At 37.4% G+C, this 16,269-nt stretch overlaps 1 protein-coding gene across 1 annotated transcript in view; it reads right to left on the bottom strand.

Annotated features, from left to right (window-relative positions):
• The window catches only part of LOC142083383 (von Willebrand factor D and EGF domain-containing protein-like), a 183,339-nt gene that overhangs the window by 52,579 nt on the left and 114,491 nt on the right, over positions 1-16,269 (bottom strand). Inside the window, exons 18-20 of the mRNA XM_075152716.1 lie at positions 13,078-13,215; positions 11,164-11,316; positions 9,639-9,797 (exon numbers count right to left, since the gene is read on the bottom strand). Coding sequence (XP_075008817.1) covers positions 9,639-9,797; positions 11,164-11,316; positions 13,078-13,215 — 450 coding nt within the window. The remainder of the gene's footprint in view (positions 1-9,638; positions 9,798-11,163; positions 11,317-13,077; positions 13,216-16,269) is intronic.

The raw sequence follows: 16,269 nt of genomic DNA, 5'->3' as shown, positions 1-16,269 counted from the left end.
GCACGACTCTGTATCCGTCTGGACGGGCACACTTAGTCTTAGTAAAATCTGTGCTCTCAAACCACCACTTCTCTGATGGGTACATTTACTCACTTGTTGCTTTAATGATGAAATTAAAAGGTGAACATCTAGTTCACTGTCCCTGAGCTATGTTTCAGCCTGATAGAAAATGAGATTGTGTTGCTGATGTTGCTACCTGGTGAGCAATTTTCTTCCCCTTAACCTACCAAAATCATGAGCAATAGAGAATGTTCTATAGAGTCTGCATCACTCAGCCACTTCTGATTATAACTATTCCTCTGCTTCAGACTCTTTTGTTTGTCAGATGTGGCTGCAGCTGCACATACACGATTATGTAATGCTAGTCATAATTTGCAATGCAAATTTGTTTTGTGTGTATGAAATACAAAATCATTCTGCTCTAACACAATGCTTTTTGTGGAGGAGGAAACCTGGAGTCTTCAGCCCTAAGCTCACCCACTAAACTTTCTTTACGAATCTCCCTGTATGCAGAGTAAATGATTCCCACAAAAAGAATGGGGTCGAGACTCTGCCATCCAGGAGTTCCTTTTCCAGTTCTGGGATGTTGAAATCCTATGTGCGAAAATATTACCTCGAGAAGAGATAGTGTATTTGCTTACGTCACATTAAAGGTCTTTTGTATTTGTTTGCATCACTGTATAGTTCATTTGCCTCTAGGTTTTCAGAACAATATAATTGACATACCAATTCATTAACTGATCTATTTAAAGAAAATGGGGGTTCTGAGATGCTTGGGCAGGAAGCAAACAGTTCATGAACATAGAAATGATATTGCCGACTACATGTCAGAGAACATTTTCAATCTTATCTCAGATATGTCAAGGAATACATAAAGATAATCCCTTTCATACTCAACAAATACCCAAACAATACCTTAGAAAGATTTTGCTTCGGTATAGCCCTTTCCTTATACGAAATATTTTTCTAGTCATAAAACTTTTTCAGTAGAAATTGTTATAATTTAGAGATTAAGATTAAAGAGTTGGGGCACTAATACTGTCTTAGTTTGTATTCATTTAAGCCATTTCTCCGTAGACTTTAAATGATTGGCTTCTTTTTAGGTGTTCTGAGTAGATAATAGCGGTATCATATCTGCGTTCTAAGGAGGTATCCACCAGCTTTTGGTTAGAAGGATTCTTGGGACAAGGCATCATATGCAGGCAAAGTGCAAGAACAGTGCAAGAAGGCAATGAGCACAATGATAGCTGTACAGAAAAATGGGCCTGTGAGGAAAATAATGCATTTTGTGCACTCTGTTTGCAGACTCTGATTGTTGGTTTGTTTTTTTTTTTTTGCTTTTTGTGACGTTTTCTGTAAGATTTCAATAGAAATTTTAACGTCAGGGTCACCAGAGACAGTGTTTTTAGAAATGGTGTAAGAATTACTGATTGCAAAGATATGAGCATGCTCCCCAAACAAGGAATTTTTTTCCCTCTATCAATATTTTTCTGTATCTTTTTTGGATCGTATATGGAGATTTATAAACCAGCTATGTTTTTACAAACAAACAATGTTTTCTCAAACACCTCTCCTACCTTCCAGTTTATTTCAGGATTTAATTGAAAAGTTCTCTCCTAGGGGTTGGAAAAACTCAACGCGTTTGATGTGCTCTCACCTCTTGCACAGGAGCCTTGCTCCTCTTGCTCCTTTGGTACTAGATCTCTTTCCATGCTCTTTACATTCCTTGGGACTAACCCATTCTCTGCTGCGGTTTGTAGAAGTGCTTTTCCTGTGCTTTTCCCTGAATATCCAGCTAACAAAACAGGAAGCAAAGGAGAAGTATGGTTGTGTTTCAAAACACCATGGATCACCCACTGAACCCCCTCATAACTGTTTTATTGTCCTTTCTTTCATTATCCCTTGTCCATCTTTCAGGTCTGAACTTTTACCTCTCCTCTTTGTGTTCTACCTTCTCCAATTATTTAAGTCTGCAACTGTATTATTTCAGCAGCTACAAAGACAGCATTAAGATAGAGTTCATAAAACTAAATTATATTTTCTATTCAGGAATTGGCAGTATATTTTACTTCTTCTCAGCACTGCGAGAGATGGAAAAATTAATAAAAACTGTGTTCTTATCTGATAATGCCTCATGGGCCTTCAGACTCTCTCATGGCTTGAACAGGTTGATAGATATATACAAAATAGGCTAAATCAAGACAGATCCTCTTTGAAGCATTCCTGTCTAATTCTCTGAAACATCTCTGTAGAATCCTTTAGAACTGTAATAATAGTTTATAAAGAAAGTTCATAACATTTCTTCAAAAGAAAATCCATAATATTTCTTCAAAGAAAAAATAGCTTAAATTTGAATATTTTACTGAAATTCTCCTTTTTGTTTGATTCACGAAATAAATGGTCTAAAACTGTAATTATGTTGTTTTGGGCTGTAAACACATAAAAATGAGTTACTTTACATATGAAAGCCAAGAAACAATCTGAACTATCCCTTGATGGAGACCAGTAATGAATCTATTTTAATACCGTATAAGCACATGTAAATACCCTTAGTGAAATCATGTTTTTATGGAATTCTCCACAATCTCAATTGATTACGTTGACAACTATCTATAGTTACTTTTTAATATAGAAAACAAAAAGCAAGGAATTTCAATAATAAGTTTTCAGATGGTATGTCACAAAAGTTCTTAGTCAGTTCTGCTAATTTGTATCTAGTTTAACCAAATGGGTTTTTCACTACTGCCAGCAGGTAGCAATGATAAACGGTGTGTCCATTTAGCTGTGCATAAAGGCTATGAACAATGTGCATTGAATTCAGGTTGCAGTTTAGAAGAGAGGTCAGCATCCCTAAATCCAAGCTAAGCAAGCAGCGTTAGTGCAGAATTGGAAGCCTATCTTCCATCTGAACAGCATATGCTGTTAACGCAACAGTTCCTGAAGTATGGTTATTTAGCTATAGCTCACTGCTAATGTAGGTGTCATCAGCTCTTGACAAAACTTACTTCCGCCCTTTGAATTTTATGGTGGTGGCATGTTGGGGACAGTCATATCATGAGACTTGCCTTTATAATGTTTGTAGTTTTCTCTTTGAAAGAGTATTAGGATGAGCAAGTAGAGACATCTGATAGCGGCACCTCAGTTAGCAACAGTGTTGTTTTTAATCTTTTCCTCTCTTAGGCTCTGAGGATGTATCATGGAAATCATTGTTTTTAATGGAGCAAGAATTCTGAAGCAAGCTGAGGTCACCTAGGGATTCAACATTGTGACATAAATAGCTGTGAAGAAGATAACAGGTCCCCTTTTTTTTGCATTCAAACAAATATAAAGGGGAAGTTATGAACTGACCAGAGACATTTGGGAGAGAAGGAAGGAAGAAGGCTTAAGGATTACCTTTCCTGTGAGGTATTACATTAGCTTAAGAAGAATTTAAAATTTCATAAACCAATAGCTTGATTCAAATCTGAGATTTTTAAGACAATATTCTATAAGTTCCATAAGCAACGTATGTTAGCATGGAGAAACTCTTAGCAAGAACTATTATTTTTTAGTAATAGAAAAGATTTATCAGCTGTTCCACCACTTATAGACCAGAATGCTCTGGTGATGCTCTCCAGTGTGTGGTTCTACCCCTCTGCGTCCTACAGAAATTAAAACAAAACAAAAGAAAACAAAAGTCTTTTGTATTTTTATCATATTATATGAGATAAATTCTCTTTGAGAAATCAAAGGTTGGACCAGATGATCTTTTGAGGTCCTTTCCAACCTGGGCTATTCTACGATTCTATGAAGTTCTTAATCTAACAAATTATCAGCATGAGAGATCATTTTCTCCTGCATCCCAGAGGATCAGCTGTGTTAGCTGTGTTAGGCTGTGTTGTGTTAGGCTGTTGCTGTGTCCCTTCAGAAATGAACCAGCTCTATACACGTGGCGTGTAATTTTGGGGACAAAATTCACATGGTTTGGGAGTGAATATCACCTGATTCCGCAAGCAAGTCCAGTGATCTGAGTGCCACTACATCTGTAGGTACCTGTTCAGCAAGATGTTAAGGAACTAGTCCTAAAATTGTCCTGAGCAATGATGAGTTTGTATATTTTACACCTGTTTTTACCCCCCTGTACTGCATTGCTTATGAATCCTTTTTCTTCAACTCCTGCTTTGCTTTTGCAGTTAGTGGCAAAACTCTTGTGTTGTTTTAATGGGGCCAGGATATTGGTCCAGTATGAGTTACTTACAGTTTTAAAGGGCTTCTAAGTGCCTTTAACAAAACAGCAATCTTATCAAATTTGTGGAAACAGAGCTGGCTCACTTTAAAAGCTGTGTGCTATTATAGCCAGATGATTAAATGAGCTTGGAAATTTTAAGAGGAGATAATCTTGCTCTCTGTTCTGTCAATGTAAAAAACTACTTGTTGGAGACTGAGTTGTTATTATCACTTAAAAGTCATGATGGCACAGTGATTGCTTAAGCAAAAGGTGGCACATTCTTGGTAGGGGAGAAATGTAATCTGTACTTGATGTTCTGATTGAATGTAAATATTATTCATGGCATATAGCTGAGTCCTCTTCCCTAGTGGTTTTATGGCTTGGGCTTCATTGGTCTTCTATTGCTGAGCTACATCATTTCCTAAATATATTATCTGGATTGGAAGCACTTAACAAATTTTGGATTGACAGAGTATATGGATCAGTGAAGCTGGAAACCATTTATCTTTTAAATTATCTAAACATATTCTTCCCACCATGCCTACTTTAGTTTTTATGTTTGGGTCATATACTGTACAGGCCTCTGTTGATATTTTTCTGAAAATACTTAATATTTTATTAGGTATCCCTAAGGAGGAGAAAGCCATCAGAAAGACTCTCAGATTCCTTTTCTATCTTGACAAGTACAGGAGTGGATTTGCAATGGCAATTACATACTCAGAGGGCAGGAAAGGGTCACAGGCTGATCCTGGCCTCTTGCGAAGATTACTGGTATACCAGTTGCAAAACTGTGTCTTTCATGAGTCCAAATTTATATGGAATGTCTTTGTGTGGCAGTTCTAACCCCACTTCCGTTGCCATTTTATCATATACCCCTTGAAGGGGACATCATTACATCATAACTGGTCAGTTTGAAAAAATGTACGTTTTGTCCTGAAATACACAAACCAGAAACACTGAAACATAATTTGCAAAATGGATTGGCAACTTCCAACATAAATTCCAAAGGTGAATTGTGGACAGAGTTTCAATGCCCTGAGTCAGACCTAGTAGCTGGAAGCCACGGCATCGAGATGTAATGCTTCCCGGTTTTGGAGGCCACAAGAATAGCTGAGAGCTATTACCACACAGAGGCAAATCAGAGTATTATTTACTATTTATTTTGTATTTCTGTTATGCCTTCTTTGCAAGGATCTCAGACAACTTCACAGCTAAGCACTGCAGCATCAAAATATTCCTGCCTTCAAGTGAGCCTTGTAACTCATTGCATAAACCAAGTCAGGACTGGTTAGTTACTCATTGCAAAGCACCCTCTGAATGCTGAAAATTGTGTGCATTTTTTCTACACCTATTGGTACACACAGATTTCATTTTTAAACGTTCTCTGTGTGATGTGCCTACCTTAATAGATTTTAAGATCTGTCTTCCAGGAGCTATGCTTAGCTCACTCCATTAGGGTAATGCTATTCATTTAATGGAATCACTTATGATTTACACTGGTGTAACTGAGACTGGAATCTGGGCCTTGATCTTTTTAATGCAAATTCATCAGTTCTGTTAGATAAGAGACGAAAGGAGCACATCATGTTCTTCAGTCATCTCTTGAAGCAAAATCATTTGATTGGTTCCAGGCAGTAAGAGGTGCCTACTCCTCAGTTAGCTCCAGAGATGAAACCTTGGGTTGGTGACCAAAGCTCTTACTGGAGTTATTTATTTTTCATGGACAGTGATCAATGATGAGTGCTAATAATGACAGCAGTGATTTCAAAGTTAAAAATGAGAATGTAAAACTTAAGGCTGGTATCTTCCACTGGTGTTAGACTGAGCACTATGTGATTAAACACACATATTCTTTTAATTCAAAACATTTTATTCTCCTTTTAAATCCACACCTTGATGTTGATCTGACAGTGGTGCAAATGAGAAGGTCACAGAGGTCTCTCTGATGTAAAATCAAAGTGAATTCAGAAGCACAGTGCAGATACTGGAATAGTGTAAAACATAGAGTACATAAACATAACAAATAGCTGGCACATACAAAAGTATATCAAGTGCCAAATGTCTACAATACTGCAAATTAACTGCTATGGCAGGAGAGCTAGCAGTGGTGTTCAGAATGGAAAAGCAGAACTCGATAACAGAGATCATAAAATAGTCCTCTCCCTTGATCTTCGGCTCCCTAAACCAGGAGAGGCAGAAAGAGCTGGCTCTGAACAAACAATCTTTTATTGGTGATGGATGTGGCACTGCTTTGTCCAGTAAAGTTGCTGATTTACTAATAGGAAAAAAATAAATCTTTTGTGATGACACCAACCTCTCTAACCTGCTAAAGAAAGTGCAAACAGATGGGTATCTCTGTGACTGTGAGTGATGAAACCAGTCTAGAGAAATACCAGTACCGTCTGATGAGAACTAATATTGCAACATGCAGTAACATCACCAGCATCCCCCATTAGGATATATTCATTTTCTTTGTGCCAAGAATGTGACCAATGGTACAATGGTTTGATTTAATAGATCTGCCTCTTCTAACAAAAAGGTAACAGGTATTTTATACAAATGTGAAATGTGCCCAGTGAAGCCTGGACAGATTTAAATTCCTTAGACTTTTCTCTTTATTGCAATGCCAGCAAAATTAAGGGACTTTTGATCCTACTAGTAAATATTTTAAAAAATGTAGGATACCTACTTTATGGATTTTGAAGGGAGATAAATAGTTTTTTGTTTCTGATACGAGAATGTATTTTTAAAAATAATAATTTTCCTTTATATATGAAACTCCATACCGGCTTTGATACTGGTGATGTTTTTCCTTAAGACTAATCTGATGTACTTCAAAAACAATTGCAACCAGGTCTGATTGATTTAAACTGGTACAAACTACTGATATAAAGCCCCGAATGAGGCCCCGAGTTGTTGGCAGAGCAGGTAAATATAGCTCAGCAACTTATTTGTGGAGTTACATAGTTTGCAGTAAGTCAAGTACATCAAAAGATTAATACCTAACACATATCAATGCTGAGGAAATCGTACTTTGTGGATTATAAATCAAAATTGAAGGACTTTTGGGTGCAGCTCATCAAACACTGACTTAGGAAACAATTTTCTCCTGGCATATTTTTTCTCCTCAGTAGTCTACAAAGGCAGTTGGGTAATTTTTGCGGTTTCTGTATGAAAAAATACTTATCCTTTAATCCTTAAATCACAACAATTGAGTATAACTTCATGTCAAAAGCAGCCAATAAAAGTACAAAATAGGGATTAGCAAGAGTATTTTTAGATTAAAATTACTAGAGTTGGAAAGAAGTGACACATAATCTCAGTACCTTCACAAGCACTGTAGCAAGCTGAAGAGGATTTGTTCTATTTCATTTGAAGACTGATAGCATAAGTTACAAGGGAGAGAAGCTATTATTCTAACAGGGAGGATTTCACAATAATCATAATCCATAACTGTACATAAATTTAATTGAAAGTTCATTCTTTTTTGTCTGTTATCTTTTAATCTTCAATGCTATACAATACTTCTGCCTGAACTAGCAAAGCACATGAGAAAGAAAGTTAAACCGATCATTTTGGTCATAAATTAGGACACTCATACAGCTGCAGCAATTGCTTTCATTTTTTAAATATTAAAAAATATTACTACTCTCATTTAACTTTGAGGCACAAGATTCTCATCGTTTATATTGTGATATAATTCACATGAATGAATATAAGGTTCTGATGGAACAAAAAATAATTCCTCTTCATTCCCTTCCCAAAGTGCTCAAGCTGATTGCATGGCCACATTTGCAGCATGAAGTCCCAGACTCAGTTTGCGTATTTGAGAGGAAAAAGAAAAACAACCCCCCAGCCTCTGATATACAACTTGTTTTTGAAAGAAGCATGTATTAGTTTCAGATCCTGATACTTGGGATATTTCTTAAATCTTGCCTGGAGTTGTGTATGATAGGTATGAATCACAGTAAATGGCAACTACTGTCTACGCTTCCCTTTTTAGAACATACACAAATTTATTGGTTAGTGTTTACATAAGCACAATGTAAGTGTGTCTGATTTACTGTACCAATATCTACAGCTGTAGACTATCTGTTCTACTCAACAGCATTTAAATGACCTTTGGGGTGTACAATGTATATTCCATTATCCCATTAACGACAAGGTGCAGCTCTGGGCAATCACAGAAATGTTAGTTTATTTATATGCACAATGATTTATTTTTTTTGCTCAACTGCTTTTACAGCTCCACCAAGTTATAGAAGAGTCAATAGCTGACTTAGTGACTCTGACAAAATAAGTAATACATTGTACATACTCTGGCTAAAGAAAGAAAAATGTTGGGTTTATTTTTGTGACCTTTAGATTCAGAGAACTGGCTAAAATCAATTTATAGTTCAAAGAGATTGGATGATACCTACACTAAGCAGTAAAATTGCTTCTGCTTTGAATGTGCATTAAAATATAACACCAAGGTAACAGTCATTGATTTGGACACAGAATGGGGAACGAAGGTGGGTTTGTCAAGCGTAGGAGGTTGGGGAACAATTTGACAGGTTTCAAGCCAGGTCTGTCTTGAATACTTAACAAAAAGACTTAGAAGAAAACAAAGGAATCTGACCTAGTAACTACTGTTATTAAGGAATAAACATGAGTTCTCTTGGCAAATCACTCTGTGCAGTAAAAAGGGGACAACCATACAGACTGTCCCTAGAGAACCATACATTGAATTACGAGAATTTCATTGAGAGAGAGCAGGATCGGATGACTGATGAGTGGTTGCTGTGCTATTGCCACTTTCTGCCTGAGGTCAGGACCCAGCTTTTCTTTTATCACAGCAGAAGACCTGTTCTAATGATCAGTCTTCAGATATTAATGGGACCAGCTGAGCTTCAGAGCTCCCTAAGGAAGGTTATTGCTCAGGCTACAAAAGATACTATTGAAATGGTTTAATTACCTGTTGCCATTAGTTGTTGGTGTAGTTGTTCTTATATGACACTTTGTTTATCATCATCTTCACAGGTCACCTTGGAGAACAGATGCCTTGCAGCAAAAGAATTAGGAAAGAAGGAAAGCGGAGTGATGCTGCCATGTGTCATGTTCTGATCTTACTGAGGAGGAAACATGTTTTGAAATCCTATGCCAGTGCTGTGGCAGAAATACAGATGTGGTGATTCATACCATCTAGTAAGTCCTGTTGTGAAGAATTCTCCCTAGTTGCAAATGAGGTGGTTAATCTATTGAATTTTGACTCATAGAGCCAGGTATCCCTGAAATAAGACCTGCTAGCTGCACATCAGGTAAGAGTGAAAGAAAAAAGCCTTCAGTGTTTGATTATAAATTACATAGTATTGTAATGCCATACTAGTTCATACTTTCTTACAGCCTTTGTCTGCAAAACCTTTTTAAAATTCTAAAAATTAGAAAGTACCTGGTCTGGGGACTTTGGTACAGATTCGGCCATTTCCAAAAAACCCTGCTGGACATCGGCCGCAGACATATCCGATGTAAGGGGGTTTCCGATCAAAACATAACACTCCAGGGAAACATGGCCTGTTGGCACAGGTAGTAATATGTGGTGCTGCATGGCCTAAAAAAGAATGAAGTTCAAGCATGTTTGTTCGTAACTTCTCTAATCAAATACATATATAAAATTAAGCAATGACTGCCTGAGCCAAGCTAAAGCCTTATAACTGCTTTTATTCTTTTAAAGTCTAATTAATGCAGAATGTTCCCAAACATTGAGCCAAACATGAGAATGTCCTGTAGGCACAGTGTAACAGAACAGCTGTTTCTCATTAAAGCAAGATTTATTAGTCTGCTAATTACATGTTTTCAAGTTTATTACTCAAAGTTGTTTGGCATTTATCATGATAATATAGAAACTGTAATTTTCAGCATAAGTGAAAGATCAACTGAGTGAGAAACTGTATTATTCAGACATCCTTTGAGTCTTTTATAATTGGAAGGTAATCATCAAACCTTACAGCAGATATACCTTACCTTTAAAAATACACTGACAAGTACATATGTTTCTGATCTAGAAATCATCCTTAATGTGTCCAACCTTGTATCACAGGAGACTACTTTAATTATCTTAGAACTATGTGCAAAATTTAACACTCCGGTAATTTATAATATTTTATCACTTATGATGTCACTGAATAGCAAGTGTATATGAACTGCCTGTGAAGTATTTAATAGTGTCAAGACAGAGAACAAATGATGAATAAAATCTTAATGATGGTTGTAGATATCTTTTAATTGCCTCCAGCGAGGTCTCCATCATGATTCTCAAGTATTTTCACCATTATTCTTGCACCTTGCCTACAGCATTATGATGGATACCTGTAAAAGGCAAGTTCTGGTTAGGTGTTCGCTGGCCTGATACAGATATGAAAAAAGAAGGTGAGGAAAAAAAACCCTTTTCTTTTACATATGCCTCTACACAAGAGATATGCCCAGTCTCAATTTTTCTGCTCCATGCTTTCACTAGAAAATCAACTAAGCATGCATCACTCATTACAACAGGGCCAACGTCAGCATCATGCAGGTGCACAGCCCTGTTAGGGAGTGCTGTAGTGCTCCGCGTCTGGGGAAAGCAGCTGCCACAGTCAAGTTCATACTTCAAGAGTTGATCTTCGCTTATGCTCAAACTCAGTCTTAATTCAGTGACTGCCTGTCAAACTCTGAAATAAAATGTCAGTGTCACTTGGCGATGGCAAGTTGGCATAAGCTGTCATTCTTATCATCTTGCTTTCCATTGATCACTAAGATTTGGAGTGATTTTGTTCTACCTCAGAAATGATGTGATTTCTAGTTAAGCCTGACCACTCTGATTGCTATTGCTGTAATGGCTCTCTTCCCATGTAAAATTGTTTAGCAGCAATCCAGTATGATTTCTGAATATGTAAACTCCATCAACTGAAAAAGATTTCATATTCTTGTATACCTACCATGTCTATCAATTATGCTAAAATTCTTAATTACAGGAGAATCCTTTGCCTCTAAGGGTTGCAGTAGCCGCTTAACCTCGGTCTTGTTCAAATCACCTTTGCCATTGCCTTTTTCAATGCTTAAAGCTTTTGTAATGTCAGCAGCAAGCACAGCTGTGAAAAGAAAGCATGGAGACAAGGAAATAAGGTGTTAACGCTTAGCTGTGATTGATGATAAAAAGCAACAGTAACAGTAAATCAGATAACCTGACATAAGTTTATTCTGGAAGCCAACCATCAAGCAAATAAAGGCAAATCAGGTGAGTCAGCTGCTGACATGCAGCAAAGCTTCAACACAAATATAGAAAAAATTACTATGCCCAAACTCACTGAACTTTGCTTATCTGGGAGACATACTTAATATGCACAGTGATCTTTTATTGAGCTAAGGGCAGTAAGAAGGCCTCAGGTCCCCATGTATTAGACAGCATTGTTACTTGGATGAAGATGCTACCCTACACACTGGGACCTGTGCTCTGTCTGGTTCCTGCCTCTCCTTGAAAGCTTCTTTCTGAAACTATGATGTTGTGCGTATTTGTTGGCTTTGGTTAGTTCAGCTGCAAATTTTGGATGTGTCAAAATACCTGTACAAAGTATACATGGATGTAAAGAGGAAAATAGATTAGTGGAGACTCTAAAAAATATTGATTTCTGCATAATTTTAAATCATAGAATCATAGAATGGTTTGGGTTGGAAGGGACCTTAAATATCATCTAGTTCCAACCACCCCTGCCATGGTCATGGACACCTTCCACTAGACCACGTTGCTCAAAGCCCCATCCAACCTGGCCTTGAACGCTTCCAGGGACGGGGCATCCACAACTTACCTGGGCAACCTGTTCCAGTGCCTCACCACTCTCATAGTGAGATAATTTCGTGAATGAGTTAGGGATTGTAAAGTCTACGTGGATATATGTTGCGAGCTAAACAACCCTGTCCTGGGTCTCTTGGATATTCTGTACTCTTAATAAAGCCTGAGACTATGACTCTTTATATATATTAAATAATGCAATGAGCTATAGCCCACTCTAACAGCTATAAAGTTACTTCAGTTTTCTCCTCCTTCCTCCCAGAAGCCTTTATACTTGCTTCAGCAAGAGAAGTATGAGTAGGTATGTTGTCTGTATCTCAGAACCATAAAGAATGATTTCTATCCTATTTTGGGTAGATAAGGAAACCCTTAGGTTTATTCCTTGTAATAAATGTGCATTTCGGAAATAGAGAAATCTTTCTGTAATTAAAATCTGCAAAGGAAGAAATTACCTTTCTGATATATTTCAAAAAAGGGCATTATTTTGTATATCCTTCCTTTATTGGTCAAATTAGCTACAAAATATGCATTAGTGAAACAGATGTAAAATGACTTTGAAATAACCAATGTGGCCAAATAATAGAGCAAAAAAAACCATTCTGTACAGACATTTGGCAATATGATTGAAGGGATATTTGGTAAACCTGGCACATGGACCTTCTTCCTCTTACCCTACATCCTGCTTACACAGCATTCGCCCAAAACAAAAGTAATGCTTGGGGGTGCTCCCCAAGTACTTGTTAGTGGATGGTATATTTAGGAGTGAAATAGTGGAGAACATGGGGAATGTCCTTGGCAAATTATCTAGCTGGCATCTGGAAAATACTTTTTTATATGCTACGGTGTTCATTCTAATAAAAATGAAACAAAATTGCAGTGAAAAATAGCAAACAGAGACCAATTTGCAATTATCCATATTAATATAACATGAGAATAATCTGCTTTGTGTATTTAAAGGTCTATACTTGAAGCGAGTGGCAAAGTACTCAAGTAAGGATAATAGTAGTAGAATTGAACCCATTTTTTCCCCCATGTATTAAAATAAATCATGCAAAACACTTACATTTGCAAGTTTTACCATTTCCCTCCATCCCACTGGGGCAAATTCCGCATTCATATGATCCAAAGGTATTCATACAAGACACTCCAGGAAAACAAAGACTCTCTTCACATTCATTCCTGTCTTCCTGACAAGTAAGCCCTGTGGCAAAACAAAGGGGAGGTTAATAATCAGGAAAGATTCCCTATTTATTCCTCATCTCAAATGTTGAAGCAGACTAAAGCTTACTTCTCAGCTGTAAACTCATCGCAGGGTACGTCACTCATGTTAGAGCCAAATTCCCCACTGTCTCACTTAAACCTGCTTTTATCACACTGTTTATTACTGTCGTTACTGGCACCAGAAGTGCTGAACTTGAGACTAGTGCTCATATAAAACTGTGCATGTTAAATTATTTCCCCTGCATTTCACACCTTTCCTTCTGCTTTTGTTGTCTTGTTTATGTGAGATCTTTGTCATATACTGAAGAAGCCAATGAATGTCACCATTTTGGCTTTAGGATATGAAGAACTGTGTGCTGACCTATTGTGCTTTTCATTTCTATATGAACCTCACATAAATAATAGCTTATTGTGAACCAGCCTGATAGAGTCTGGCTGAAGGTAAACCCTGCAAAATGACCAGATTTTTTAAAAAACAATTTTTTCTATTTAAAATTAAAATTTGAAGAAACATTCTGAAAATGTCTCTGAGCCACAGTGCTGGTGTACAGAAGATAAGCTGCTATAGGATTTGAACCCAAAACAATGTGTCTTGGCTATCGCTGATTTTGGAAATAGGGTTTTAAAAATCCCTTGAAGCAACTGATATTCAAATTCACAACTCTGGATGATTTAACAGGTACCTATAGGGGAAGGTGACCCAAAAGTTAAAATTACTATCTGAACAGCAAATGATGCAGAGTAATCACATATAATATTGTTAAAAAATCCCTCAGGCTTCAGATATGTCTGCTGCTGTCTCTGTGCACTTGAGAAAACTTGCTCGGCTATTGCTGGTTACCAGAATATGCAGCCCTGATAGCAGGTCGTAAACTAGCCCATATCACTTCTATTAAGGCATGCCCTTTGTCCCTTGTAGGAATACCAAGGAGATTGGGACACCCTCTCGAGAGTCCAGGTGCCTGCTTCAAGACATACCACAAGGTACAGAAACGCTTGTTCTGTATCGGATACCCAGCTTTATCATGAAAGAAGATTTAAGGATAAAAGAATATTTTTTTTTTCTTCAAAAAAGAAATTTGTCACAGTGGAATGAATTACAGGATGATAAAACCAGAACATTACTATTCATCTCCTACAACATAATCTCTCATTGCTTCAACGTTTCAGGTAGCTTCCATTACTCCTTTCAAGTTAAAATAGCATCTCCATGTAAAAAACTCAAACTGAAGACTCTCTTGATTGAGCTGCCTAAAAAAGTTAGCGACATCACCTTCTCATGCCTGCGTTGTCTTGTGGAAAAAAAAAAGAACAGTAGCACAAAAGCCACGTCCCTTTTCTGGTGCCATCTCAAGCTAAGTTGTTCTGGTTTTGCATGCTTCTTGCTTCTTTCATGTAGGTTGGACATCATATAGTATTGCAGTGCTTAACTTACTTTTTTTCCTCCCTTGTTGGATTTTGGATTACTATTTCTATTGTATAATTTAATTAGCGCATTCATAGCATCAGGCTGCTTTTTTCTGATAATGCTTTCTGATGACACGTTGGGAGATTATTAGACATATTCTGGAAAATATTGAATGAGTTATGCTCTGATTAGATTAGTAATTCTTTTCTTTCTCTGAATATCATATAAAGACTAAACATGATACCATAAACAGTGAAAGTAGGAATGAAGTTCCCCGTTTCAGTAACAAGAGCCACTTCTCCCCCAGTCCCCTCTCCTCCCTCCTACGTACTCAACTTTTGCTGCAAAGGGCTGGCTTTAAAATCTCAAAGATGAGAGAATTACAAAAAGCAAAAGAACACCATAAGTAACAAGCAAAATTTTAAAATTCTGTCACATGACTGATTTTTGTAATGTAAAGATGGAACTATGCAAGCACTTCTTTTCACTCAGAGATTTGATTTTAAACAGTATCTGATCAATTTGGGCATAATGATAATCCAGCTGAGTCCAAGGACAAATGTTTGCAAAGTCTGAAACATGGCTGAAGGTTGCTGAAGAAGCAGCAGAAATGGACAGAAAACTGTCTGCAACAAGAAGTGTCAATTATTCTGTTTGCACGACCTCCAGTGCACTGCCACAACTCTCTTGCCACTGCTAGAGTACAAATAAAAATAATAGGAATAAAAGATCTTCAGGTTGCAGGGTTGAAACATCTGTTTCTCTGCCAGCTCTATTTTTCCGTCTGTGCACAGGAAATTGGTTGAGAAGATAAAGTCCTTTTATGCCTCGAGAGGAGCTGACAACCTACAGATGCAGAGAAAGACTTTTTGGCTGTGTTCACAGTAAGCTGACTCTAAAGGAACAGGCAATCTCATTTAGGGACTCTATGGTTATTACAAACCATGAACAAATCTTGGGGTTTTCTTCAGTTTCCTGAAAAGTAAAATGAAATTATGGTTCCATCTTCCCCCCCCGCCCTCCCAATTTTGTATTAATCAATGGTACATGGGGAAAGGAGGAATGGTTTTGTGATTGAGATACAGTTTACAAGGGTGAGTTCTGTTCTCAGGCGGGTGATGTTCTTGCTTTCAGTGGCCAAATGAAGAAACAACAGGAATTCTTGTTATCTTGTCAATGTCAAAGCAAAATGAATGAGTTTTGAACACTCGATGACATAAACGTGTATGAGTCTTTGCAGAAATTTAAAGTAGTAATAATTCTGGAGTCATCCTTCTCTCAGATTTTCCAATGGCTTCTCTCCCTGCCTTGTTCCCATTCCTACGTTATACCCTTACATTGCCTGAGATACACAATGCACTTGAATTGCTACCGCTTAGCAACACACTGTGTTCCCTCTGCTGCTGTTTCTCTTGTAACGGTGTTTGGGAAGCTCTCAAAAGAGTTAACTTTTTATTTCTACTACCTGTTCCCTGTCATTTGTAAAGATTTGATGGTGAAGTGGTGCTGTCACTTGAGCAGTATAGCATTGCCTTCTCATTAGATTATTGATGGTTTTCTGGGGAATTGAGACATAAACAGAGCATCATGGATGAGCTTTTATTGTTGTCACAGAACCTGCCCTGA

Source organism: Calonectris borealis, chromosome 6 (assembly GCF_964195595.1).
Source record: "Calonectris borealis chromosome 6, bCalBor7.hap1.2, whole genome shotgun sequence".
NCBI lineage: Eukaryota > Metazoa > Chordata > Aves > Procellariiformes > Procellariidae > Calonectris > Calonectris borealis.
Note: the sequence above shows the minus strand (reverse complement) of the source record. Positions and strands in the feature narration are given on the sequence as shown.